General features: G+C 38.0%; 1 protein-coding gene across 1 annotated transcript in view; it reads right to left on the bottom strand.

Moving 5' to 3' along the window:
- The window catches only part of ABCA13 (ATP binding cassette subfamily A member 13), a 453,377-nt gene that overhangs the window by 170,181 nt on the left and 255,523 nt on the right, over positions 1-27,673 (bottom strand). Inside the window, exons 41-42 of the mRNA XM_037837193.1 lie at positions 27,002-27,107; positions 1,860-2,109 (exon numbers count right to left, since the gene is read on the bottom strand). Of these exons, the coding sequence (XP_037693121.1) occupies positions 1,860-2,109; positions 27,002-27,107 (356 nt within the window). The remainder of the gene's footprint in view (positions 1-1,859; positions 2,110-27,001; positions 27,108-27,673) is intronic.

The following is a 27,673-nucleotide window of genomic DNA, read 5'->3' on the forward strand; positions in this document are numbered from 1 at the left end:
TAAATACTGCTGCTGTTTGACTCAAAAACTTCTGATAGAAATCTATGATAATGAAAAGAATTGGGCCGTTGCCGTAGTATAGATAAACAAAGAGATTCATACAGCTTTGCATATTAAAATGAAGAAAGTACTAAAAAATGAAAAAAATTTTCTGCGTCCAACAAGAGATTGCTTAAATAAATTATCACACCTCTATACAGTGTAGTATTGCAAAAACATCAAAAGCAGATGATGTAGTTGTACTGAACCACAAGAATAGAAATAAAAGTCTACTATTGAGTGAAAAAGCAAGTTACAAACAGTATTATAGTGTGTTCTCATTTTTATAAAAATTTTAAAAAGCCATTATAATTAAAAGTATTATGTATAATGTGAAAGATTATACTTCAATAGGTTGGCAGTGGAAATCTCTGGAAGGATTACAAGTCATTTGTTTTTTGGAATTTTCTATTATTTTCCATGTAAAACATTTTATAATTTAAAAACCCTTTCCTACTTGAGCGATGTGACAGAAATCTGAACATTTGACCAGATGAAAACATTAGTGGATATTCTTACACATTTGCATGCTAATTTTAAACACTTCATAAAAGAAGTATGACAGTAGGTTAATAAAATGCACGTCCCTGAAGACAAGGGAAGCCTGTTGAAGGATTACTTGGGATATGTAAGCATTTCTACAGATAGGGTTATCACAGGGCTCCCTTTAATTAAACCCAGAATCCATGTAGCATGAAGACATGCAAAGGAAGAAAAATATGTTCAGTTGGGGTAGAAAGAAACAAACAATACTTACTATTGATTTTTCCTTTTGTGCCGGTATTTGTTTAAATCTAATTAGAAATTATATACCATTATTAAAGTTACCCAAATATTAACAGTTACAGGCTAGCTAATTAAGCTCATCATTTTAATAAAAACCTACAGCTAGCCAAAGGAGACTTGATAATGTCCTCTTATTTGTCCACCGGTGGGAAAGCATAGTCAGTGTGCCTGAGCCATCAAAAATCAGGCCTCAGTAAGTTCCCACGACCTCGTTCCCCTCATTCCCATGCCACGATGTGAACAGTAGTAGCCCCTTACATGTGCAAGGCTACAACGGCTATTGTGACAGCCACAGCAGAGCCCGGCACCTCACGGGCAGTTGGTGCATATAAACCACAACTGAACCTGGAGAGCGACGAGTCAAACCGAGGAAAAGGAATTCAAGTGACTGGGGCTGTGATTTTAGGTCCCCTGTCTTGCTATTGAAAATCCAAAGCCCAGGGACCTCTGGGGACTTCTTATGGGGATTCGGTTGGTTGCAAACGCCAGACTGGTCAAAACGCATTGGCAGCCAAACTGGAACTAAACTGATGGGGAGGTTTACAGTCTTGATGGAATTTAGAGTGAAAAGCTTGATTCTGGGCTGCTGTCCCACAACAACTTGTGGAGGGTTTTGTGAAATATACAATTGACATGCTTTACTAAAGTCCTAAAGATTCTGAATCCTTGAGCGTATGCGACCGTAATCCTTCCTGACGGGAGCCCGTGGACCTGTGTACACTGAGCCCTTTGCACATCAGCAGGTAGTACCGTGTCCCCTTTTTACGGAGGTGCCAGGAATGCACAGGTGAAAGGCCAGGCTGCCTCTCCTGCCCTACAACCATGGCCATGGGACAGACAGACTGAAGAGAGCACGAGCTTCCCCAAGTTTATCCTTGCTAACTCAGACCTCTCCATGCCTGGAAACACATTAACTTGAAACTGTATATTTGCAATTATGATCCAACATTCTTAAAAGCATCCAAGCTATTGCTATTCACCATCTGCCCTGACATAATTTTGCAGTAAAAAGGTGGAAAAAAAATCATTCTTACCTGAAAAAATAAGTCTCTGCTCTCTCATAATGGCCAGGGGTGAGTTTGAGGGGTGGGAACTCGACAGCCAGAGGCCTCACCATGAACAAGCCCATGGCCAGTGCCACAAAGAGCATGGGCAGCAGCAGGTGCGACAGGGTGCCCCTCCAGGAGCGGAGCGTGTGGCGCAGCCTCTTCCCCAGGACGGCCGCCGTCTGGGAGCGGAGCAGCGGGCCGCCCTGCAGAGGTGGGGGGCGCAGGGAACAGTCATCTGTGGTGAAAGGGAGATTCAGAAGAGCTATAAGCAGTTAGCCACAGGATACTTCCAGCACTAACTCCCCAAAGAAAGTAAGAGCACCCCTAGCTATCCGAGGGATCAAACGGGGCCTTCTTCACATGTCCCCATTCCAGAAGGGTGAAATGTGTGATGATGTCTCATGAAAATCAATGGCAGGAACTGAGTACCCCACTCTGGATTTTCCACTGGGAACTTACTTCTGAAGGAAAAGGGAAAGGGGAGAGGACAAAGAGAAGGGTTTTTTTTTGGTTTATCCTCATCAGTTAAATTAAAGCCTGGTACATCAGCACAAAATCTAACACATCAAAGCCAAAAGAAATGCAAGATGTGCTGCTATCCCTGAAGTGCAAGGCTTGAGATGGGTGGTGAAAAGAAAGGCTCTTCTCCCCCGCTGCAATCTTCAGACTTGGGGTGGGGGAAGGGTTTCCCCAAGGTTCTGCCACTGCCTCCTTCCCTTCCTCCCATCATTCTTTTCCTCCGTGTTCTTAACCCAAGGTTCTTCCTGAGAAAGCCCAGGGGTCTGTCTGGGTTGGGATCTGGGAAGACCCAGATCTGATGCCTGTCCCCTCTTCTACCACCCCCAGCCTCTCCTACACCATGCAGCCTTCCCTTCCATGTTGAGGGCATCATAGAAAGAAGACCCTTGCACAGCCTCGGTCTGCCCCAAAGCATCCCTGGCTTCTGTCTGCAGATACCCCTTAGCCCAGTAGGCCTTCGTCTTCAGTTCCCCTTCCTACTCCCATGAGCACCTGGAAAATCTGCAAACAACCCTCAGCAATCACAGGGAGTACAAAGTGAAATTCAAAAGTAAAGTGTCTAAGTTGTATAACATCAATCAGTTGCTTGTAATGGGAGACCATTTGGGGACTCCATAAAAAAATCTCTAGAAACCTGCTCAAGTTTAGGCCAATGTTGCAAAGAAAGCTGTGGAAAGCAACTTTTTTATGTTCAACATGGTTGTGCCAGTTTGAATGTATTATGTCTCCCCAAATGCCATTATCTTTGATGTAATCTTGTGTGGGTAGACCTATCAGTGTTAATTAGATTGTAATTCTTTAAGTGTTTCCATGGAGATGCACGCCACCCAACTGTGGGTGATGACTCTGGCTGGATAATTTCCATGGAGGTGCTGCCCCACCCTGAACGGTGATCATAAATTAAATCACTGGAGCCATATAAATGAGCTGACAAACAGAAGGAACTCAATGCAGCTGAGAGTGACATTTTGAAGAGGAGCTACAGCCAAGAGGGACACTTTGAAAAATGCACTGGAACTGAGAGAGGAGCTTCAGCTTATAGAGACATTTTAGAGATGGCCTTTTAAAGCAGACTTTTGCTCTGGAGAAGCTAAGAGAGGACAAATGCCCCAAGAGCAACTAAGAATGACAATTTTGAGGAGCTGAAGCCTGGAGAGGAACGTCCTGGGAGAAAGCCATTTTGAAACCAGAGAAACTTGGAACAGACGCCAGCTACGTGCCTTCCCAGCTAACAGAGGTTTAGGGAGGACGCCATTGGCCATCCTCCAGTGAAGGTACCCGACTGTTGATATGTTACATTGGACACTTTATGGCCTTAAGACTGTAACTGTGTATCCAAATAAACCCCCTTTATAAAAGCCAATCCATCTCTGGTGTTCTGCATTCCGGCAGCATTAGCAAACTAGAACAATGGTGATGAAAAAAATAAGGAGCAAAAGGGGAGGCAGACGCAACAACGACATAGTCTTCAACTACATCTGAAAGGGAGGTACACAACTTGATTGATACGTTATATCAATAGTTTTTCCTGGTACTTCCCTCTAAAGTACTCCAGAAAATCCAATAAAATATATATTAAAAGAAAAGTAGACTCCTAACAGAACAGATGTACTAAATTGATTGTGCAGCCCACAAATACCAAATTGAAATACAGTTAAGAGAAGAGCAGTGTCCAAGTTTGAAGAATGCCAAGAAAACATTTTTTAAAGAAACTGTGCCATTTTGAAAGATAAATTATTTGTAATAGCATTGCAGACAGAGCTTTAGAAGCATGGTTTGGAATCTAAAAAGCCTATCTGAAAGAACTCCCTTCATTTGTCAGATATTTACCAAATGCCCAGCTTGTGACAAGTGCTGGGCTATGTGGTTTCTATCCTCAAAAGAGGCAAATCTAAAGGTAGAGATAAACACGTAAATAAATAACTCAATACAATGCAAAAAAGGATTCTATTAGAAGTAGGCAGAGCTTGAAGAGTTGGGACCAAGGAGTAAGTCCTTGGGATGTTTAGGGAGAAAGTCAGAAAACTGTCCTAGCAGTTAGGACATTAAGGCGGAATCCTTAAGATACAGTAGGAGTTTGCAGGAAGACAAGAAAATATGGATATGTAAAGAACAAAGCATAAGATATAAATAAGCATGGTACATTCTGTGAATAATCCTTTCTGGGAGGGGAGCAGAATATGTGTGGCGAGTGGCAGGAGATGAAAGTTAAATGCAGTCAGAAACCAAGTCACAAAGCACCCTGTTGTAAGAAGTAAAATTTTACATGGGCTGAGACTTCCAAGCTCAGCCCAGGAGTCACATGATTATCATATAAAAAGTAGATCTCTAATGAGGGTAAGGAGTTACATGGTTAGAGCAGTGGTTTCTGAACCCAGGTTACATATACAAGCCATCTGGGGAACATTTTTAAAAATGCAGGTTCCTAGGTCCCACATCAGGTAGAATCAGAATTGCCAGGCACTTGGAGATAAAAACGTGTTTTTAATAACTTCCCAAGGAGATTCTGATGCTCAAGTTGGGTTATGGGACCAGTGGTTTAATGCATCACCAATGATGAATCATGTATGTCTCTCACAAGGCAGTGAATAAATTCACATATACAGAGATTTTAGTGTTACAAGTGTATATTATTGAATTAATTTGGTCCTTCCCGGGTGTGTGTGTGTGTGTTCTCCCTGCTGATTTTATGAGTTTATAGTGCTGGATAACACCAATTCATAAGATTATGTATGCAGATCTATTAGGACAATTAGGGGAACTAACTCAAGCTGACAAATTAATATGCTGTTTATTCCCACCTCCTGGATTTCCAAAAGCAGTCATTGAGAAAATGGCTTGTTTCTTCACTAGCCTATAGCTACAGATTTCTTTTTCTGGCAGTACAGACTGCCTTACTCTAGTTAGGTTTAAAAGGAATCAAAATGCCATTGCCAGGTCTATGTTCCCAGAATGCCTGTGGTCACACAATCTACCAGAAGTTACTCCCCACGAATGAGCCTTTAAGTAGCATCTTGTCACTGTTGCATTTCACTACACACACTTAGCTTCTTTTCAAACTATGCTCCTTTTCATATATGTGTACAGCAGGAAAACGGCTGTGCATGTAATAGAGAATAAGTTTTTGTCTATGTAGCCAGGTGATACAAAACAGAAACAGGACATGACAGTATGGTAGTTTGTGGGCCCACTGGCTTTGCTCAAAGAGGACCACCATAAGAGTTACTGTGGAGTGGGGAGAATTCAGCCTTTTAATCCTGATAGACTGAGATGTGAACCTAGTGTGTGTCAGCCAGTAACATGTGGTGTGACTTCTGGAAAATTACTTAACCTCTCTGAATGCCATGTCCTTACTTGTAAAATAAAGACATGATATTTTCTTTATAGTTAATGAGGATTATTATTATTACTACACTTATTAAACTACAAGAACAGGTGTAACATTGACCTCAAGCCTTGGTAATAAATGCTAATCAGACAGCCTCAATTAGTCCATAAGGAAAGATGTTTCTCATATTAAGAAGAATAAATTTTCTCCATAGAGTACTAAGACAGTTTATGGTTATGAATCAACTGCCAATCAAATATTCATGGCTAAACTCATAAAAGTATTCACATGAATAATTTCACAAACAAAATTAAAATGCTGGACCAAATTGTTATGAATTGTCTTATTTGACTTATGAGTGCAATTATATTCAAGGACTCCAATTACATCCATAATTATGCTTTCTCATTTACTCTGACCACCAAATTGCTTAGGAAAAAATGTCCAAAGATTTTGTTTTTGGTCAGGTGGCTACAATTGTTCAAACATTAACACCTAGTGAGCAGCAACTTAAATGTCAAGGACTCAGCATGCACTCCAGAATATGATCTCCATAATATTGAGTTCATCCAAATGTTGTTAAAGATTTTTAAAGTAATATTTTCAAGCCAATAAAACATACGAACAACTTGAAAGATAAATGGGCATAGAGCATGCATACAAATGCAATTGCAAAACTACAAAACAGTCAACATATGAATATTGAAAAATAAGGCAACAATAACATTTGGTTTTTCAACTCCATTAAACATTTTGTCGATCTGTGAAAGATTAAAAACAATTTTAATACCTAATGTTATTGAGGGTTTAAGGAAACGGGCCCATTCATAAGTGCTGTACAATCTTTCTGTGGGAAACAAATATGAATTAGCTCTGATCCTCTTAATTCCAATTCAAGGGTTGCATTGCAATATTAACAATAGAAATTTATCACAAATATAAAACAAAGTGGTTTGTTATGTCTTACAAAAAATAGTAGCAAGAAGTTGGAAAATACTTAAATATCTAACAAGTGAGAATTACAACCACACAGTGGACTATACGAATCCATTTTAGGTAAATTTATAGACAAGCTGTCATTGATGAGGAGAATGTTTATTACATTTTGTAAGCAAATAAAGCAATCTGCTTTATTGCAAATGATATCTTTTTGAGAAAAAGATAAAATGATATCTTTTGATTAAAAAAAAAACAAGTCTACACACAAACATGGAAGGGGGGGTGTCTCAAAAAAATTGGTGGGAGAAGGAATATGAGCCCAAATATCAACAGTATTTATTAACAAAAAAGAGGTATTTGATGGGGTGGGTGGGGCAGCAGCACCATTAAATATATAATTACGGGAAACACTCATAATATATCAGATGAAAAAAGTGTGTTACAAAATGACAAATATAATGAATTTAATTTACTAATCAATGCTAATACTAAACTGGAAAATTATTATGTTGGTGTATATACTTTCAGTAAAAAATATTCTCTTATGAAATAATTTCTATACTCTACAAACTATTTTTAAAGTGTTTTAAGCTCAAAAAATTAAGATGGCATAAGTATTTTTCAATCAACTTAAAGATTTATATTTATTTGAGCAGTAGGATCACAGTGTTACCTTAATTTTCTTCTTCAAAATTTTCTTGTTTTTTCTGCAATGAGTATTAATCTTGTAATCAATAATTATTTTTAAAAGACTGTATATTTATTCAGGAAATGAAGCACCATTTCCTGAAACGGAAAGAGTATACATCTGTGTTCACTGAGTTATAGAATTTCAGAGTTTAAACAGATCTTAAAAATAATGTAGATCATTGCGTGGAACTTTGAATATGAAGTGAGATACGGTAGGTTAGTATAGGCTGGAGTGAAATAGTGACACATCCCAGAGTAATTTGGGCAGATAATAAAAAATATATTTACAGCCTCCCCCTCCCCAGCCCCTAGGATCTGGGGGCAGGTGCGGATGTGTTGGACTTCCTCACCTGGACTGGTGTTGATGTTGTCACAAACATTGGGACTGGTGGTTTGATGTGCTGAGCCCTCGATCTTGGGACTTGCCCTTATGAAGCTTGTTACTGCAAAGGAGAGGCTAAACTTGCATATAATTGTGCCTGAGAGTCTCCCCCTGAGTACCTCTTTGTTGCTCAGATGTGGCCCTCTCTCTCTCTCTAACTGAGCCATCTCGACGGGTGAACTCGCTGCCCTCCCCGCTACGTGGGACCCGACTCCCAGGGATGTATATCTCCCTGGCAATGCAGAATGTGACTCCCGGGGATGAATCTGGACCTGGCATCGTGGGACTGAGAGTATCTTCTTGACCAAAAGAGGGATGCAAAATGAGACGAAATAGTTTCAGTGGCTGAGAGATTTCAAATGGAGTCGAGAGGTCACTCTGGTGGACATTCTTATGCACTATATAGATAACACCTCTTAGGTTTCAATGTATTGGAATAGCTAGAAGTAAATACCTGAAACTACCAAACTCCAACCCAGCAGTCTGGACTCCTGAAGACAATTATATAATAATGTAGATTACAGGGGGTGACAGTGTGATTGTGAAAACCTTGTGGATCACACCCCCTTTATCTAGTGTATGGATGAGTAGAAAAATGATGATTAAAAACTAAATGACAAATGGGGTGGGATGGGGGGGATGGTTTGGGTGTTCTTTTTTCACTTCTATTTTTTATTCTTGTTCTGGTTCTCCCTAATGTCAGGAAAATGTTCAGAGATAGATTGTGGTGATGAACACATAACTACGTAATCATACTGTGGACAGTTGATTGTATACCATGGATGATTGTACGGTGTGTGAATGTATTTCAATAAAACTGAATTTTAAAAAAAAAATGTAGATCAACCCTTTCACTTATGAATAAAAAAAAACCAAGTTCATGAAAATTTGTGAAATAAGTTAAATCTAGGGGAATAAAACATAGTGAGTATTCACTATCTGTAAGAACTATGCTAGGCCTTAAGTTATCTAGTTGAATGAAATCCTCCAGGAGCTTTTGGTCTTACCGTCAAACATGTAAACAAAGCGTACCACCCAAATGAACCAAATACAATGGAATATATATATATATAATGGTGGGTTAAAGGGAATTTCCCCAAGGTAACTACCAATGCTCAGGGATTCAAACAAATAAAAGGAGTTTGTTGGCAGGTAGGAAGAAGGACCAGTGTGTGGCAGATATTCCAGCAAGAGGGACTTGTGGGAAAAGTCAGTTAGGGAAATGGGATCAGGGATATTTTCTACTGCACCACAATAATGACCTTGGATTTCAAAATCACTAATAGATGGGAAAAGGCAGAAATCTGTTCTCACCAACCCAGTGAAATACAATCAGGTGTGCCATGTAGAAAACACTAGCAGTATTCCATGATTCTGTGGCGAATACTGTTCTAATTAAATAAGAAGATGCCTTTAAGATGGGTGTTCGTTATCTCTAAGTGTCTTAAGTCCACACATAACCAAGCACCAGGAGTCAGGACACCCGAATTGCAGCCCTCACTATTGCATGAACACGCTGAACATTTTGGATAGGTAATTTCCCCTCAGTTTCCTCATTCATAAAACAAAAAGCTTAGATGGGATAGTCTTCAATCTTTGTCCTGGTAAAATCTATAGTTGTACAACCTTTATTAAAATCTTGTATTAATTACCTTATTCAAACCATTCGTGTTTCCCCAAGAAGAAAATAAACAAAATCAAATATTATTTAGGAAAGGGAAGGGAAGGGAAGGAAAAGGGTGAAAAAGGAAAGGGAAAAGAAGGGAAGAGTACAAAAAGGGGAAAGGAAAGGGAAAGGAAAGAAAAGAAAACATTTTTGTAGCACATGCTTACTAATATTGCAAAAATAAAATCAAAACTACAATTATTTATTAAATATGAACCATGGTAATACAGACACATCCAAATTCTTAAAGCCATGTTAGGGTACTGTAACCTTATTTAAGTATTATTTTAAAGAGAAAAACCAGTACTGATTAAGTTTAATACTTTAAAAATGCTAATAAGCAGAAATTATATTTATCTTAGATGTTTCTTGACAATTTCACAGCTATACTTACTCAACTCTACAGTGTTTTTTCTCTTTGGTTGTTATAATACCTGACTGCAAACTGCTTTTTTTATACATACATTTTCTTTAAAAAAAATGAAAAGTCAGGGAAAATAGCAATTCTCTACATGTCACATCACCAGTGTTTCCAATTGCTGTACACTAATGTATCATTGATTCAGTTCTTTGAAAATCACTATAATTGTAATAGCCAAAATGTTAAAAGCATCCAATTAGGATTTAACTTTGGAATAAGGTCATCCTTCACATCCAGCTACATTTTTTGAATAATTCAAAGGTTGCTGAAACTACTTAGATAAAACTTGCCTTGAAAAGACAGTGACTTGACATTCAAGAAACCAGGATGCAGCCCCAGCTTTCTCACTAAATGTTTCTCTTTGGGACCCAGGGCCCAGGCTCCCCCTCCCTAATGGGGAATCAGGCCCCACAGCACTTAGCAGCCTGCATGAACAGGACAGAAGTTGAAGGTCATCAGATCTCCTCAGGGAAATATGTACAGATGGTATCATAAACAAAGCATTGAAACTCCTCTCCTCTGATCACTGTTGGTAACAAATCTCCAGACCCCTGTGTCAGGAGACCCTGCTAAAAGTCTGTTCCCATACTCTATGGAATGTCTTTGTCCTAAACCCTTACAAGCTGTCCCTTTGCATCCCCATCCTTGTGGAACACTAATTCCATTTTTCTTGGAGGCTGCCACCAGGAACCCTCTCCTGTTTGTAAGTCCCAGTAAATCCACGTCTCACTCTGAGTCTGGTGAATTCTTTGGTCATCGGGCTGTGCCAACACAAGCTCTCCAAGAGCTGGGTTGTAACATTCTATTACCCAGACAAGTCACTTAAACTGTGAGTTTTGGTTTTGTCTCAAATGCTACTGAAGGTGGGTCTACCTACAATGTCTAAGTGGCCTCCTGCACTTGGGTTTCCAAACCTAATAGATGTCACTGGGACTCAGCCATAGTTCTGTTTTGTGGTTCCTGTTCTCATCACGTTTGGGAAGCAGGGTGCACGGTGGTTAAGAGTTCTGGAACTCTTGTTAGGGAAATCTATGTTTGAAGGCTTGCTTGAACAGTTCCTTTAGGGAAAAGTTATTAATGGTAATCCAAGGAGAAGCTCTTAAGACGGCATTTGGCACTTGGTAAGACCCAGTAAATAATAGCTAAAAAAACTCCTTACAACCAAATCCTACTCTTGGATTTGGGACCCATGTTCAACTCCTCACTGAGCCTTCCATATGTCTTTCGTCTTCACAGCGCAAAGAAGTGTTCATGGTTAGACGCTGAGTTCAATTCATCTTTTCTATCTTCACGTTTAAGCACGCACACCAGAACAAAGAAGATACTCAATGATGTCTGTTGAATGAGTGAATGAATGAATGAATGGATATTCTGCATCCTTATCCATTTCTCACCTCACTGAATGGAGCCTTCCCCATCCTCCAGGTCTATTCTTCCTCTACTCAGAACACTTAATACTACCTGTGCATTTCTTCTAATTCCTTTAACCTCTCGATTCCTTCAGGAGCTTCAACAAACTGGCCTAGAAGGCCTCATCAACAGCAATCTTCAGATCATTAAGAGTGGCTTCATTTCAATAGTGATTTCCAATCAGAGCAAAAAAAAAAAAAAAATCCAAAGTTAAAGCATATGCTGAGCAAACCTATGATATTGTACTGTGGTCTCAGGAGAGAGAAATACAGCTGCTCATGATATCCCAAGACCTTCAACAGCATCTCTATCTCTTAGGGAAGAGGAATTGAGATTTGGGGTTTGGGGCTGAGGATGGAATTGAGGTATCCAGTTTCAGATATCTTTCTCAACTCTCCTTGGTTCCAGCACGAAAGCACGTGTTGAAGAGGGATTGAGGAAGCCCTCAAAGCCACAGATGGAGTTTTACCTTTAACGTGATGGACAGACACATGTTAGTAAATGTCGCCCAGAGCCACTCCTATCAATTATCTAAGTTGTTCCATTACCACCTTTGAAACAAGGACTATCCTTAAAATGAGTGAACCACCCATGTCCCCTGTCAAATATTTCGCATGAAAATGATACTCCAATTCAAGCAAGGAGAATTCCAACTATTCATTGCCAACTTCCTGAAGTTTGCTTTCTTTGGCAAACCGATCTGCATGGTTGCAATAATTATGGCCTCCCACCATCCCTGACAGAAGTAGCTGCTTACTGGCACCTGCCACCAGCATTTATCCTGCCCAAGTATATTTCAATTCCATTTTATTTGGCAGACTGATCTCTGCAAAGCACCCTGCTGTTAGCTCTCTGCTGATTTTAGCAAAACAAGCCTTCTTTGGCATGTGTAATTGGCAGCAGTCATGCTTCCTCCCCACCTTGCTTGCAGGGAAAGTCATTTTTGAAGTTCAAGGAAATGAAGACAAAGAAGAAAAGACAGCACTCTGGGTTTAAAGCCATGGGTAAACTTGGGAGCCACACGCAGAATTTGGAGCAGCTCTTTGAAGAGACAAAGAATTACTGCAGCTCAGCACAGGATGGGGCATGCAAACAGGATTGTCTTAAAAAGCAACGAGTGGCTGCAGATCCTTCAAATTAATCACCACCGAAATTGCTTTCCATCATCAGAATAAGGAGCAATTAGGAGTGAGATACAGAGGATTAAATTGTAGGAGAAAAAAGAAGATTTTTATGTAAAGTGGTAGTGACAAACCATAGACCTGAGAATTTAAATGCAATCTCAGATCTCACATTGAGGGAAAAAGCTGCTTAAAATAAAAAACATCACAGCAAAGCCTTACATGGAAGAAACAACCACATTTCCCAGATTCACTCAGTATTAGGTGGATTTGTGATCTTGCACATGAACTTTTGAGCTTGAAGAGACTCTACAAGGGTGTTTTCCAAAGTAGTCACCACAGACCACGCAAATCAAAGGTACTTGGGGTGCTTGTTAAAAAATGTAAATGCCTAAGTCTTCTACTTTGAAATTAGTGAAGCTGAGCCAGAGAACACTAGCAGTGTTTAAACCTTCTTTTAAAAGGTGACTTCTCTTAACACCACATCATGAGATTAGCAGGCAGAAGTGTCCACGAACCATCAGTGGGGCTGGCACTTTGAGGCCGTTCATTCAATAATTACACAGCGCTTGTGACCTGTTCTTCCAAGACCAGACATCTGCCAAGGACCAATGGGAAACGGGAGCCCTGAAGGTGAGCCCAAGTGGGGTCAAGAGGTCATCAGTTGCCTCTGCATTCATAGCCACAAGTACACTGACCCATTCATCTGGCCAGGAGGTCAGGAAGGCAAGAAACAGGTATTAAACGTCTCCCGTGAAAAGGTACTGCATCAGGTGCTAGGAATACGGCAAAACAAGTAAGACATCCATGGGTCCTGCCCTCTTGGGCTAACTTTCTTTCAGTGGGTGCAGATATTCAACAAGTACATTTGGTTATTTAAAGGCAACCTGTTACAGGTGCTATGAAGAATACAGAGAGGACACCATGAGCACATGTATATAAGCAGGATATCCATCCTTGCCTGGGGGGTGCAGAAGGGTAACTAAACTGCACATGGAATGAGGATGGATTAGCTCAGTGAGGCAAGAAAGAGAAGAGTAGAGGAGGAGCTTTTGTGAAGACTCTAGGCAAGGAGGAGCTTGTAATATTCTAGAAACAGAAAGGAATCCAGTCTGGCTGCAGCACGGAGAGGTGGTAAGCAGGATCCAGACTTTCTATCATCTTAGGAGTCTGTGGGGAGAATTAGGGTCTTCATTGTAAGAAAAATGGAAAACATTCAATATTTTTAGGTGGGAATAACACACCTATTTTTAAAAGAAGACTCTAGCTACAGTGTGGGGCATGAACTGATGGAATTTTGTAATGACTCTAGGTGGAAGGTGAAGGGTAAAGGGCACAGATCAGCTCTGACATTCTTGCTTGTAAATTAGGTAGACAGTGAGGAAATTCTCTAAAGACTAAGAACAACAAGGGAAAGGTTTCTGGGTGAATGTCATGAGTTGGATTTCAAAATGTTGAGACAGAGGTTACTGGGAAGCATTTGAATGGCGTTGCTAAGCAGGCAGTCACAGTCGACAGAAGTGGCCTGGGTTGGTTTTAGACTTGTGGGTATCAGCAGCCAGTGGGTATCAGGACAAAGTGGCCCATGGGGGGAAAAAGTACAGAGCAAGGAGAGAAGAGGGTGTAGGACTGGCTGGGCCTTGTGGATCTCTACCATAAAAAGTTGGATTGAAGAAGGTGAACTGATAACAGACTGAGAAGGAGCACTTAGAGTCAACAGAGAAAATAAATGTGATGTCAGAGATTCCAAAGAAAAAAAGTTTTATCCAAAAAGACAGAGTTGGATACTACTTAGAGATTAAGTATGATGCCCCATGAAATTAATAGTTTAATGGCCTTTTCAATGAGATGATGGGAGAATAAGCCATATCTGAGTGGACTGAGACACAGGTAAGAGAAGAGAGAACAGAGTCAGCAAGAACATCTTGACACCTTTTTTAAGAAAGAAGGTTGGCTCTGAAGGGGAACAGAGAGGGAGGTATCTGAAATGCAAGTGGTTTGGAGGGAAGCTTTTGTTTCTCTTTTGCTGCTTTGCTTTTCCTAAAGAGCCATGAGCATGTTTAAACTCTAATGGGAGAAATACAGGAGATGGGGAAAAGTTGAAAACCTAGAATAAAAAAGTATTACTTAGAAGGTGGGAGGGGATACATCACAGGCAAAGAAATTGGTCTCACAAGAGGGTCCTGTTCTCCCTTCTAACAGGGAGAAGGAAAGGTGATGGGGACATGAGGGTGCAATAGGTTCATGGCTGTGACGTAGATTAAGGTTTTTATCCATTTACTCATATTTTTTCCAGGAAGCAGGAAGGAGTCTCATTCAGTGAGAGTGACAGGAAAAAGAGGAGTCTGAGATCTGAGAAGTGGGACATTTGAAGCTGACTTGACCTCAATTTGGAGAGAATGATGACCTGGGAGACATGGTTGGATTTCTGAGCAGTGTTGAGAGTTTTGTTGCTGAGAATCTACTATACATTAAAATGCTGAATCTATTAGAAGAAAACAAAACTAGGCAAATAAATAACAAAAAATCACCATGTTCACTCTTTTGTTGCTCAAATGTGGCCTCTCTATTCAAGTCAAAACTCGGCAGGTTATCTCACTGCCCTCCTCCCTATGTGGGACCTGACTCCCAGGGGTGTAAATTTCCCTGGCAACATGGATGTGACTCCCAGGGATGAGCCCGAACCTGGCATTGTGGGATTGAGAAAGCCTTCTTGACCAAAAGGGGGAAGACAAATGAAAGAATGTAAAGTTTCAGTGGCTGAGAGATTTCAAATGATGTCGAGAGGTCATTCTGGAGGTTATTCTAAAGCATTATATAGATATCCCTTTTTAGTTTTTAGTGTATTGGAACAGCTAGAAGGAAATACCTGAAACTGTTGAACTGCAATCCAGTACCCTTGATTCTTGAAGACAACTGTATAACTATATAGCTTATACGGTTTGACCATTTGATTGTGAAAACCTTGTGGCTCACACTTCCTTTATCCAGTGTATGGATACATGAGTAGAAAAATGGGGACAAAAAGTAAATGAATAATAGGGGAGATGGGGGTATGGAATGTTTTGGGTGTTCTTTTTTACTTTTATTTTTATTCTTATTTTTATTTTTTTATTTTTTTTGAGTAATGAAAAGTTTCAAAAATTGATTGTGGTGATGAATGCACAGCTGTATGATGATACTATGAATGATTGTACACTTTGGATGATTGTATGGTTTGTGATTATATCTCAATAAAATTGCTTTAAAAAAGGAAAAAGAAATCACCATATTCAAACTTCTGAAAGAAACACATATTGAGTGTTGCAGGAACATGGAGAAGAGGGTGAGTAACTCTGCTCAGAAGACCGGAGAGAGGCTTCCAGAGGAGGTAATGTTGGAACCAGGCTAGAACAATGCAGTGCACTGGAGCTAGTACCAACATAGGGCCAGCTTTTATTCTAGTTCAGGCAATCAGCACAGATACAGACTGCTAGGGCTACAACAGTCTTAGAAATCAACTGGCCACACTTTCAGATGCATGAGGCTCAGCAAGGAAATGGCTTGCCAAGTGCACCATTAGAAAGCAATGGGAAGAGCACAGAACAGAATTTCTGATTCTAAAGAGAACTGTCCTTCTACTACCATATCATAGCAGCAGTTCTCAAAGTGTGATCCTCAGCCTCACCTGGGAACTTACTAGAAATGTAAGTTTTCAGACCTTGTCTTAGACCTGCTGAATCAGAAACTCTAGGGATGGAGCCCAGCATCCATGTTTTAATAAACTCTCCAGGTCATTCTGATTGATGTGAGATTTCCAAGTTTTTCCGGAAGCCAACTAGTCAACCCACTTATCTGTGTATATTACAAGTACAGTATGCACTTGCTTATTGGGCTTTGGAAAAGCCATTGCGAAACAAGAAAGGATCCAAAGAGATCAAAATGGCAGGTTTCACTTCTGGATAGCAGTCTCGTCTTAGACCTGCTGAGAGTTTGGACAAATCAGAAAACTCCTCTAAATTGCAGTCTCCTCATCCATAACATAGAAATCGGAAAGTCCATTTCCAATCCAACCATGAGGATTTAGTGCAAAAATGCCCTTAAGGTGCGTCTCATAGAATTTGACACACTCCAGAAGGCATCTAATAAATAGTGTCTTGGCCATGAAAAAGTGACTTTCACATCCTGTATTATACACACAAGGACAAATGTGCAGTTCCAGGATTTAGCCTTCATAATTCATTTCCATGGAGCTACTAGGGGCCTTGTGATTAAAAAGAATATATTTTATATTTTATTTTTACTCCATCCATCTTTCAGAGAAGCAAGAAATGAGTTATTTGAGAACTAGCCCCTTGGAAGACTGTTTCTGAAGACATATGGCTTGTGTAGAGAGAAGTACCACAGGCAAGCACAGCCAGGGACTAAGAATTGATAATGAAAAAGTAATCATTGAGGGCATCAATGAGGGGGAGAAGATTTTAGTGAATCATTTTTCTAAGAAATTACATTTCTCAGGTGTAGCTCTTGCGCTTAAAAAACAAGCAAACAAACAAAACAGTGACTAAATCACTTTACCTAGAAGACATTAATACAAAATCTCGAACTATGATTTTGATAAAGTTATATCTCCTAAGTAGTATAAATTTGCTTTTGGTAGGGGTCTTACGTTGAGTTTTAGGGAAGGATTTGCATAATATCATAAAATTGGCAAATACAGACACTCTCATATTAAATTCCTTTTAATGCATGTTGGACTTGCTTCTTATTTAGTAGTGAAATACTTACATAAATTTATAAACAATGCAGTTTCATAATTAGTTTTGTGAATGATAAATAAAATAACATTTTATATTATATTTTACAATACTAACGGGAAAGTTGTAACTTTTCTTTCCTCAATTTTTTTTCTTAAATTCAAAATGCTACTCTTTTTCACATAACATTACTTTTATTTCACATTTTATTTTAACATATTTGCATAGATTTTTATAACGTTTTCTAAATTCAGAGCATGAAGTTATCATTTCCCAAAACAGATGTATAATCCTAATGAAAAGGATGTATGTAGGCAATCTATTTTCAACGTAAATTATCTTAAATTCTCAATGATGATAAAATGTTTATGAGCCTAACAGTATGTTCCTTCAATTCATTCTTATTATGTTTGAAAGTCACTAACTAATATATCTTAAAAGAAATAAAAGCTCAGAAATTAAGCCTTTAGGCAAAAAGCTAATAGCAAAAATAAAATAAAATATATGTCCAGTTAAAATAAAATTATTACATGAAATAGTAGAATAAAGAGACAAATATGCAGCAGGATACTACTACATAGAAATGATCCAAAACGAAACATAGATGGATCTCAGAGACAAAACACAGACTGGTATATACTGCATTATTCCATTTATATAAAGTTCAACAATATGCAAAATTATTCTATAGCAACAGGACAACCTTTTGGGGGAGGGGTTTGGCTTGGAGAAGATGTGAGAGGGTCTGCTGAGGTGCTTGGAATTTCTATTTTGATTTGAGAGATGGTTATGTACGTGTGTTCCATGTAAAAACTCATCTAGCCATGACAATTAAATTCTATGCCATTCACTATAAAATTTATGCAGTTTATGTTAGTAAAGGCAAATTAAGAACACAATTCTAAAAAAATAAAATTTAGAGGCAAAGGGGAACAACCTTGTTACAAAAGAGGAAATCCAATGGCTAATAAATATGAACAGGGGCTCAAATACATTACTAGTCATGAATATTCAAGTTATCATGTTATTATACTGTTTGAGGTAGGTAGGATTCAGGAATTATCCCCAAAGGTCCACATCCTGTGTAACTTCCTCCCCTTGTTTATAGGTGGGGCCTGTGAATATGATAGATGTCACTCTCACAATTACACTGCGTCACATGGCAAGGGTGAAAAGACTGTGCAGATGTAATTAAGATCTCTACTTAGTTGACTATAAAGTAATCAAAACAGAGATCCTCTGGCTCACTCTGAAGAAGTAGACTGCCATATTGTGAGAGAACCACGTAGCTAGAACCTGAAGATTTCCAGGCACTGAGAACAACTCCTGCTGACAGCTAGCAAAAATATGCCATTTGGTTTAACTAAAAGGAACTGGATTTTACCAACAACTTGAATGAGCTGGAGAGAAGACTCTGAGTTCTAGATGAGAATGCAGCCCAGAGGACACCTTTATTTCAGCCTTGTACAACCCTGAGCAGAGAACCCAGCTATATCATGCCCAGTTTCTGACTTCTAGAAACAGAGATAATACATGGATATTGTTTTGATATGCTAAAATTGTGCCAATTTTTAGCAGCATTAGGAAATGAATACAGATTTTGGTGTCAGGAAATGGGGTGCTGCAATAACACATACCTAAAAATGGGCAGGTTGTTTGAAATTGGGCAGTAGGCTTCTGGCAGGCAAGGAAAATTTCGAGGAAATTTATGTAGAAAGTCTAAAGTGCCTTGGAAAGACTGTTAGTAGAAATATGAATTTTAAAGATGCTGCCCATAAGGGCTCAAAAGAGAGTGAGGAAATGAAGAAAGGAGATCTTGCTCATAAGGGATAGAAAGCTTAGCAAAATTGTCTCATGCAGTTATGAGGAAAGCAGAATTCATAAGCAATAAAGTTGGTTATATGGCTAAGGAGATTTAAAAACAGAGTACTGAAGGTGTTGCCTGGTTTCTTCTTTATGCTTGTAGTAAAAGGAAGAGGAGAGTGATAAACTGAGGGAAAAAATGTTAAACAACAACAACAAAAGGAACTGAAGGTTTTGAATATTCTAAACATCTCCATATTTTTAAAAAAGTGCTGAAAGGCAGAAAAAATTCTTCAAAATATGGCAGAGAGAAACGACTGAGTATGTTACTATATGAGCTTTTGCTAAAACCTCAGAAAGATCAAAACTGAGAGTATTTAGTCACCAAAAAAGACTCTTTAAAAAGATTAACGGTGAGCCTTACAGATCTTCTCAACCAAATCAGAGGGCTTCTAAAAAAAGCTTAATGCTGAGCCCTCAGCCAGCTCTGCAGATGCCAAAAATAGAGAAAGGACTATCTGGAAAAGATTTACAGATATAGCTTTTGTCTAATGGAGGAACACTTTTGAACTCCAAAGGGAAGCTCCCAAATTTCTTGAGAAAATTGCTTCAGCATATACAATACCATCATGTTCTAAAAGGATCAGAGAGAACTCAAAGTTGAAAGGAGACTATAAAAGACACGCAACAAGACGTCCACCAGGAAAATTAAAAAATTATAAACATGTATGGACCTAAGAGAAATTCAAAATACATGAAGCAAAACTGACAGAATTAAGTAGAGAAATACACAATAATAGTCAGAAACTTCATACCTAAATTCCAATAATGGATAACACTACATACAACCGATATACACCATCAGAGCAGAATACACATTCTCAACCACACAGGGCATGTTGTCCAGGATAGACCAACTTCTTGGCCACAAAACAGCCCTTAATAAATGTAAAATGATTGAAATCAGACAAAATATATTCTCCAATTACATTGGAATGGAAAATGGATGTTAATAAAAGAACAGAATTTGGGAAACTCATTAATATGTTGAAATTTTCAAAAGACAATGCTGAAAAATGGGTCCAAGAAGAAATCAAAAGGGAACTTAGAAAACACTTTGAGATGAATGAAAATAAAGACACAACATACCAAAACTTATGGAACACAACTAAAGCCACTCTTAGAGGGAAATTAATAGCCATAAATGCCTATATTAAAGAAGAGCCATAAATGCCTATATTAAAGAAGAAAGCTCTCAAACCAATAACCTAATATTTCACCTTAAGGCATTGGATAAAAAGAGCAAACTAAATCTATTTCAAGCAGGAAGAGGGAAATAATATAGACGCTGAAATTAATGAAGTAGAAAAAAGAAAAATAATCGAGAAAAATCAATGACAGCAAAATCTGGTTCCTTGAAAATAGTAACAAAATTAACAAACTTTAGCTATATTGACTAAAAAAAACAGAAAAGATTAAAGTTACTAGAATCATAAATATAAAAGGTGACATTACTACCAAACTTACAAAAATAGAAAGGATTATAAAGGAATACTATGAACAACTGCATGCCAACAAATTAGACAGTTTACATGATGTGAACAAATTCCTAGAAAAACATAAAACAGTGAAATTAGTTCAAAAAAGAAAGAGACAATTTTAATAAGTGTAAACAAGTAAAGAAATTGAGTTTGTAATCATAAAACTATCCCCAAAGAAAAACCCAGGGCCAGATGGCTTCACTGATTAATTCTACCAAACATCTAAAGAAAAAGTAATATCAATTCTTTATAAATGCTTCAAAAAATATATGATAAGGAATAGTCCCCAATTCATTCTAAAATTCTAATATTACCATGATACCAAGTGCAAAGACATCATAAAGAAACAAAACTACTGCCTAATACCTCTTATAAATAGGGACACAAAATTTTCAACCTAAAACTAACAAGTTGATTCATGCCCTGATCCAGATGGCAGAGTGAGAAGCCTAAGGTTTCTACAACACACACACACACACACACACACACACACACATACACACCTAGCAATAACTGGCAGAAAGATATTTCTCATTGCTCCAGAAAACAGTTAAAGGCTTGCAGAAACAGTGTGAGTGCTGAACCAAGAAAAGGCTACTTAAAAGTAGTAGGATCTTGAGGCACCCTGGTGGCCTCTCCCCCATCCCATCACTGGCTCAGTATGGAGCCAGTCCTCACTCCCAGTATGGGTCCCTGGCTCCAGTTCTGGAGGGAGCAGAGTAACCTACACACACACACTGAGAGAATGCATGTCTGGCACAATGTGATTCATGGCAGTCTGAAGGACCGAACCATGATACTCATCACAGGCTCACTGTACCAGAACTTTCCCTGCATGTAGAAGGCACATTCCTTTCTACAGAATGCTTCTACAGAATATGAATGTTGTGGCTGCCTGGGTCAAGAAACTGCTTGCTGTAGGACATACAATGCAGTGCATGGGATCATGGGGAAACTATTTCCTAGGGAAGAGGAAAAATTTGTAAATGGGGGACCTCTAGAGCTACAGTGCATGTCCAAGACAAGATGACTGTGCATAAGGGAGGCCCCTATGCTTTGGCCTGGAGCCATTCTCTAAACTCATTGTACGGGTAAGCCCTGAAGGATAGCACTCACTCAGATCAATCTGTAAAGACTGGGAATGGTATTTTCTTTTTTTTTCTCCTTCTTCTCCGTCCTTTTTTTTTTTTTTTTTTTTTTTTTTTTGTTAGTGCCTAGCATTCAAGGAAAGCTCTATCATAACACTAGCTAGGTATAATCTTAAAAAGCAGACATTTCAGAGTCTAAATCCCAGTGGTAGCACATTAAAATGTCAGAGTTTCAAGGTTTCAATAAAAGATTACAAAATATACAAAGAAACAGGAAGCAATGGTCCAAGCGAAGGAGAAGATTAAAGAACTAGAAACCATCAGTGAGGAAGAACAGACCTGGGACACACCAGACAAAGACTCTTAAAAAGTTGTACTAAATATGCTTAAAGAGCTAAAGGAAAACATGGACAAAAAAACTAAAGGAAACCAGGAAAACGATAAACGAGCACAAAGGGAACAATAAAAAGAGATAGAAACTGTGAGAAGGAAACAAAGAGAGCTGAAGACCACAGTAACAGAAATTAAAAATTTCCTAGAGGAGTTCAACAGCAGATTGGAGCTGGCAGGAAAAAAGAATCAGTGAACTTGAAGATAAGATCATTGAAATCATCCAGCTTAAGGAGCAGAAAAAAGAGATAATGAAGAAAAGTAAACAGAGCCTGAGGAATATATGCAGTGTGGAAGTCCTAGAAGGAGAAGACAGAAAGGGGCAGAGAAAATATTCAAAGAAATAATGGCTGAAAATATCCCAAATTTAATAAAGGACATGAATATACACATCCAAGATGCTCAACGAATTCCAAACAGGATAGATTCACATAGACCCACACCACATTATATTATAATCAAAATGTTGAATGCCACAGATAAAGTGAGAATTATTCTGAAAGCAACAAGAAAGAAGTAACATCACATATAAGGGAGTCTCAATAAGACTAACTACTGATTTTGTACTGGAAACCATGGAGACAATGGGGATGACATATTTAAAGTGCTGCAAGCAAAAAATTACAAACCAACAATCCTATATCTGGCAAAACTACCTTTCAAAAATAAGGGAGAGATTAAGGCATTCCCTGAAAAATAAAAGCTGAGCAAGCCCATCACCACTAGACCATTAGTAGAAGAGATGTCAAAGAGAGTTTTGCAGATTGAAGTGAAAGGACAATAGACAATAGATGAAAGCCACAGGAAGAAATGGAGATCTCTGGTAAGGGTAACAACATTGGTAAATATAAATGCTAGGACTATTGTATTTACAGTTTGTAAATACACTTTTTACTTCCTACAGGATGTTAAAGACATAAATGCATAAAATGTAATGATAGATCAGTGGCTTGGGACAAACATGCATAAACATAATTTGTGACAAGTACTACATAAAGGTGGGGGACAGAGGGGTAAAGGAACATAGTTTGTGTATACTACTGAAATTAAGTTAATATCAAAGCAAACGAGACTGTTATAGATTAAGAGTGTTAAATTTATGCACCATGGCAACTACAAAGAAAATATAGGAGGATATGCAAACTCATAAAGGGAGAAATTAGAGTACAGGTTGGCAGTGGTGGAGGTCAGCAAGAATTCCTAACAGACAAAGCATTTCTGTGTGGGGAGATGGGACAGTTTCAGTATGAAAAGTGGTGAGGGTACCATAACATTGTGAATGTGATTAATCCCATTGAATGGTATACTTGGGAGTGGTTGAGACAGAAAAGTTTATGTTTTACATATGTTCCCACAATTAAAAAAAAAAAAGAAAAGAAAGAAAGAGGAACTAAAGAGACAATAACAATTAAATTCAAATTCATGATTCTGGATGGGATCTAACAAGGGAGAAGAACATGCTCAAAAGGACATTATCAGAACATATGAAAAAATTAGAATATAGACTGTAAGCTGTATATCATTGCTAAAATTCTTGAACTGTATAACTACATTTTAGGTAGTTGCATAAGAGAATTATAGAGAATGTACATGGCAGTATTAAGGGCTCAAGGAGCATAATATATGCAACCTCTAATCAGTGGTTCAGAAAATGGATTGATAGCTAAACAGACAGACAAATAGATGAATAGGTAGGTAGATCATACATACATATATACACACATATATACATGGAAAGAAAGAATGGTATGGCAAATGTTGTAAAATGTTAAAATTGGTGGATCTGGCCATCTGGTGGAATAGGGGTTGGAGTTCTCTCTATGGGGTTTGTGTTATTTTTGAGACTGTCCTATAAGTTTCAAAGTATTTCAAAACAAAAAAGTTAAAAAAACAAATCTAGCAAAATCAAAGTAGAATATATCCCCAGAATGTAAAGTTGTTTTAATGTCTGAAAACCAGTTAATACAATCAATCAATAAATAAAGGACAAAAATACTTAACCATCCCAACAGGTGCAGGAAAAGCATTTGACAAAATTCTACACCTTTTCATGATAAAAACATTCAACAAATAGGGAACAGAAGTAATCTAAACCTCATAAAAGGTATCATAAAATAACTCACAGCTAACATCTTACTTAATGGTAAAAGATTGAATGCTTTCCCCCTAAGATAAGAAACAACACAACAGCACACACTCCCACCACTTATATTCAATAACATAGTAGAGGTTCCAGCTAAGGCAATAAGACAAGAAAGTGAAATAAAATCATACAAATTGAGAAAGAGGAAGCACAACTCTCTATTTGCAGATAACATGAGAAAACTACAAATATTCCACTAAAAACTACTAGAACTAATAAACAAGTTAAACAAGTTTTCAGGATACAAGATCAACATACAAATACCAATTGTATTTCTGTACACTTGCAATGAACAATCCAAAAGTGAAATTAAGAAAACAAATTCCATTTACAATAGCATCAAAATAATAAAATAGTTAGGAACTAAATTTAACAAAGGAAGAATAAAGCAACATTCAAAAAAAAAAACCCATTGTTGAAAGACAATAAAAAATTCCTTAAAAATGGAAAGGTATCCATATTTGTGGATCAGAAGTCTTAATATTGCTGAGATGGCAATATTCCTCGAATAGATCTGCAGATTCAAGGCAATATTTATCAAAATTTCAGTTGGCTTCTTTGAAGAAATTCAAAAACTGATCCTGAAACTTAGTGAATATTGAAGGGATTCAGAATAGCCAAAGGAATCTTGGGAAACAAGTAAAAGTGGGAGGAACCACACCTCTCAATTTCAAAATTTATTACAAAGCAAGTGATCAAGATAATGAGGTACTGTATATGAGGAATGAAATATAGATCAATGGAATACAACTAAGAATCCAGAAATAAACCCTTATTCTTGCAGTCAAATGATTTTCAACAAGGGTGCCATGACAATTAAATGGAGGGAAAATATTCTTCCAATAAACCATGCTGGACCAACTGGATAGCCACAAACCAAAGATTGAAGTTGGACTTCTACCTCACTCTGTATACAAAAATAAGCTCAAAATGGATCAAAGATCTAATTGTAAAACTATAAAATTCTCAGAAGGAAACATTCGCATAAATCCTCATGACCTTGGATTAAGCAACAATTTCTAGAAATACTAAAAGCACAAGCAAAAAAATTGTTTTAAATAGATAAATTGAACATCATCAACATTATAAAACTTTTATGCTTCAACAGACAACATCAAGAAAGTGAAAAGACAATCTATAAAATGTAAAAAAATGCAAACCATATATCTGATAATGAACTTAGATATAGAATATGTAAAGAGCTGTTAACAACTCAATAATAAAAAGACAACCCAATCTAAAATATTGGTAAAGGATATGAATATACATCAATCCAAAGAAGATATAAAAATGGTCCATAAGCATTTGAATAGGTGTTCAACATCATTAGCGATCAGGGAAATACAAATCAAAGCCACATGAGACAGAACTTCACACCAACTAGGTTGTCTATAATCAAAAATACAAGTGTAGGCCAGGATGTGAAGAAATTAGAAAACTCCTACATTGTTAGTGGGAATGTAAAATGGTGGAGCCACTGTGGGAAACAGTCTGGCAGTTCCTCAAATGGTTAAACATAGAGTTACCATATGACCCAATACTTCCACTCCTTAGTATATAGCCAAGATAAAATAAATGTCCACAAAAAACTTGTACACAAATATTCATTACAGCATTATTTATAACAGCCAAAAATTGAAAACAATCCAAATGACCATGAGCTGACGAATGGATAAACAAAATATGGTATACCCAAACAATGGTGTATTATTTGGCAATTAAAAAAATGAAGGACAGATACAGGCTACAAAATGGATAAACCTTGAAAACACTATGCTACGTAAAAGAAGCCAGTCACAAGGATAGCATATTTTATGATTCCATTTATATGAAATATATAGAATAAGCAAGAGGCAGAAAATAGATTAGAGATTGCATCAGGTTGGAGGGGAAAAAGTATTGAAGAGGTGAAGGCTAAGTGGTAAGGGGTTTCTTTTTGGCTTAATAAAGATGATCTAAATTGATTGTGGTGATGGATGCACAACTCTGTGAATAAACGAAAAGCCATTGAGTCAGTTTTAAGTGAGTTAGTTGTGTGGTGTGTGTATTATATCTCAATAAAACCGTTAGAAAGGAAAAGAAGATATGGTCAATATAATTAATCATTAGAGAAATGCACATTAAAACAAAAATGAGAAACCACTACATACTTAGTATAACAGCTAAAATATAAATTTTTAATAACTCACAATTCCAGGTGCAGGAGAGGAAGCAAAGCTACAGGAACTCTCCTACATTGCTGATGAGAATGCCATTTGGCAATCATCTGTTATAAACACTATAACATACTTAATTTTAGCTATTTACTCATGGGGCCATGTCCCTGATGGGCTAAGGTCTCTGAATGAAGACACTGAAATTTATTACATTCTACATTCCTAGAGCTCAACTTGATGAGTTGTTTATAAATGTGTGTGGAACAGGATCAAATTGGAGCTCAGCTTGATGAGTACATAAATATGTGTGGAACAGGATTGAATTCTGCACCTAGGAACTACATCTGGATTCTGTCTGAGTTATTGTCTATGCATGGAGGTCCACATAGGAAACATAGGGTCACAATCCCATTCTGAAGGGACAGAAGCTCAAAGAAGGCAAAGCCCCCATCTAGCTCTTTTCAGCATGTAAGTCTATTGCCAGGCAACGCTCCTACACATAATGGCCACACATTGACTGCGGGCTGGGTTGGTTGGTTTGTGATGAAGGTAAAAGAAGAGGAACTGTTTTCATTTCTCATATGATGTGAAATTAAGTTCTGAATAAATGAGAACTCTGTCCCATAAATACATGGTTGGTTGTTTAAGCCAGGACAAAACTCTGAGCTTCTTGCTTCTGTGCTGTAACCTTTCTATCAACTTACCCCCCTCCAATCTCTTTCAATTTGACTTTTAAAACAAGGAGTTTTGGGTGAGGGATGGGGAAATGGTCCCTGGAGCACAAATGTACTTACGGTAGGCAGCAGGATGTCCCAGTGTCTCGTGGTACTGCGTTTCTACCTCTGTCCCTGTGGCAAACTGGGATTTCTTTTGGGAATCTTGCAAAAGCATCAGAAACACCTTTTGGAGAGTGAAAAAGAGCTCCATATTATTTTACACTCCTTTCTACCTTGCATTCCTTTTCTTTTGCCTCAATGACCCAACTAGGTCATACACCAAACACACGGTCTTTCATTTAGTCATTCATTTCATTGGCAAAGCCCTAAGGCCACCTTATTCTTGGCAAGCTGATTGTCAGGTGGCTCATAGGATGCAGATATGAGTGAAACGTGATCATAGACCTCTGGACCCTTATATTCTGGCAGTAGACCCACATCCACAGCCAAATGAGGTGTCAATAATAAAGTGCAACCAATTCAACTCAAGTTTTTGATCACCGTACTAGCACCTTCAACATTCAAAGATGAATCAGACATTAAACTCGTGATGCTCAGAATTTATTTAGGGTGGGTGGGATTTCATATCCCCATTGAATGCATGCTCTCCATGTGCTACAATGTACTACATCATCTAAAGCAGCTAGTTAAGTAACTGGCTTAAAGCCACTATTTAGTTAGTGTTAGCAGCAGAAGCCCAACTTCGATTTACTCAAATCCAAAGACAAAGCCCCAAACCAGCATGAGTGA

This window comes from Choloepus didactylus, chromosome 5 (assembly GCF_015220235.1).
Source record: "Choloepus didactylus isolate mChoDid1 chromosome 5, mChoDid1.pri, whole genome shotgun sequence".
Lineage (NCBI taxonomy): Eukaryota > Metazoa > Chordata > Mammalia > Pilosa > Megalonychidae > Choloepus > Choloepus didactylus.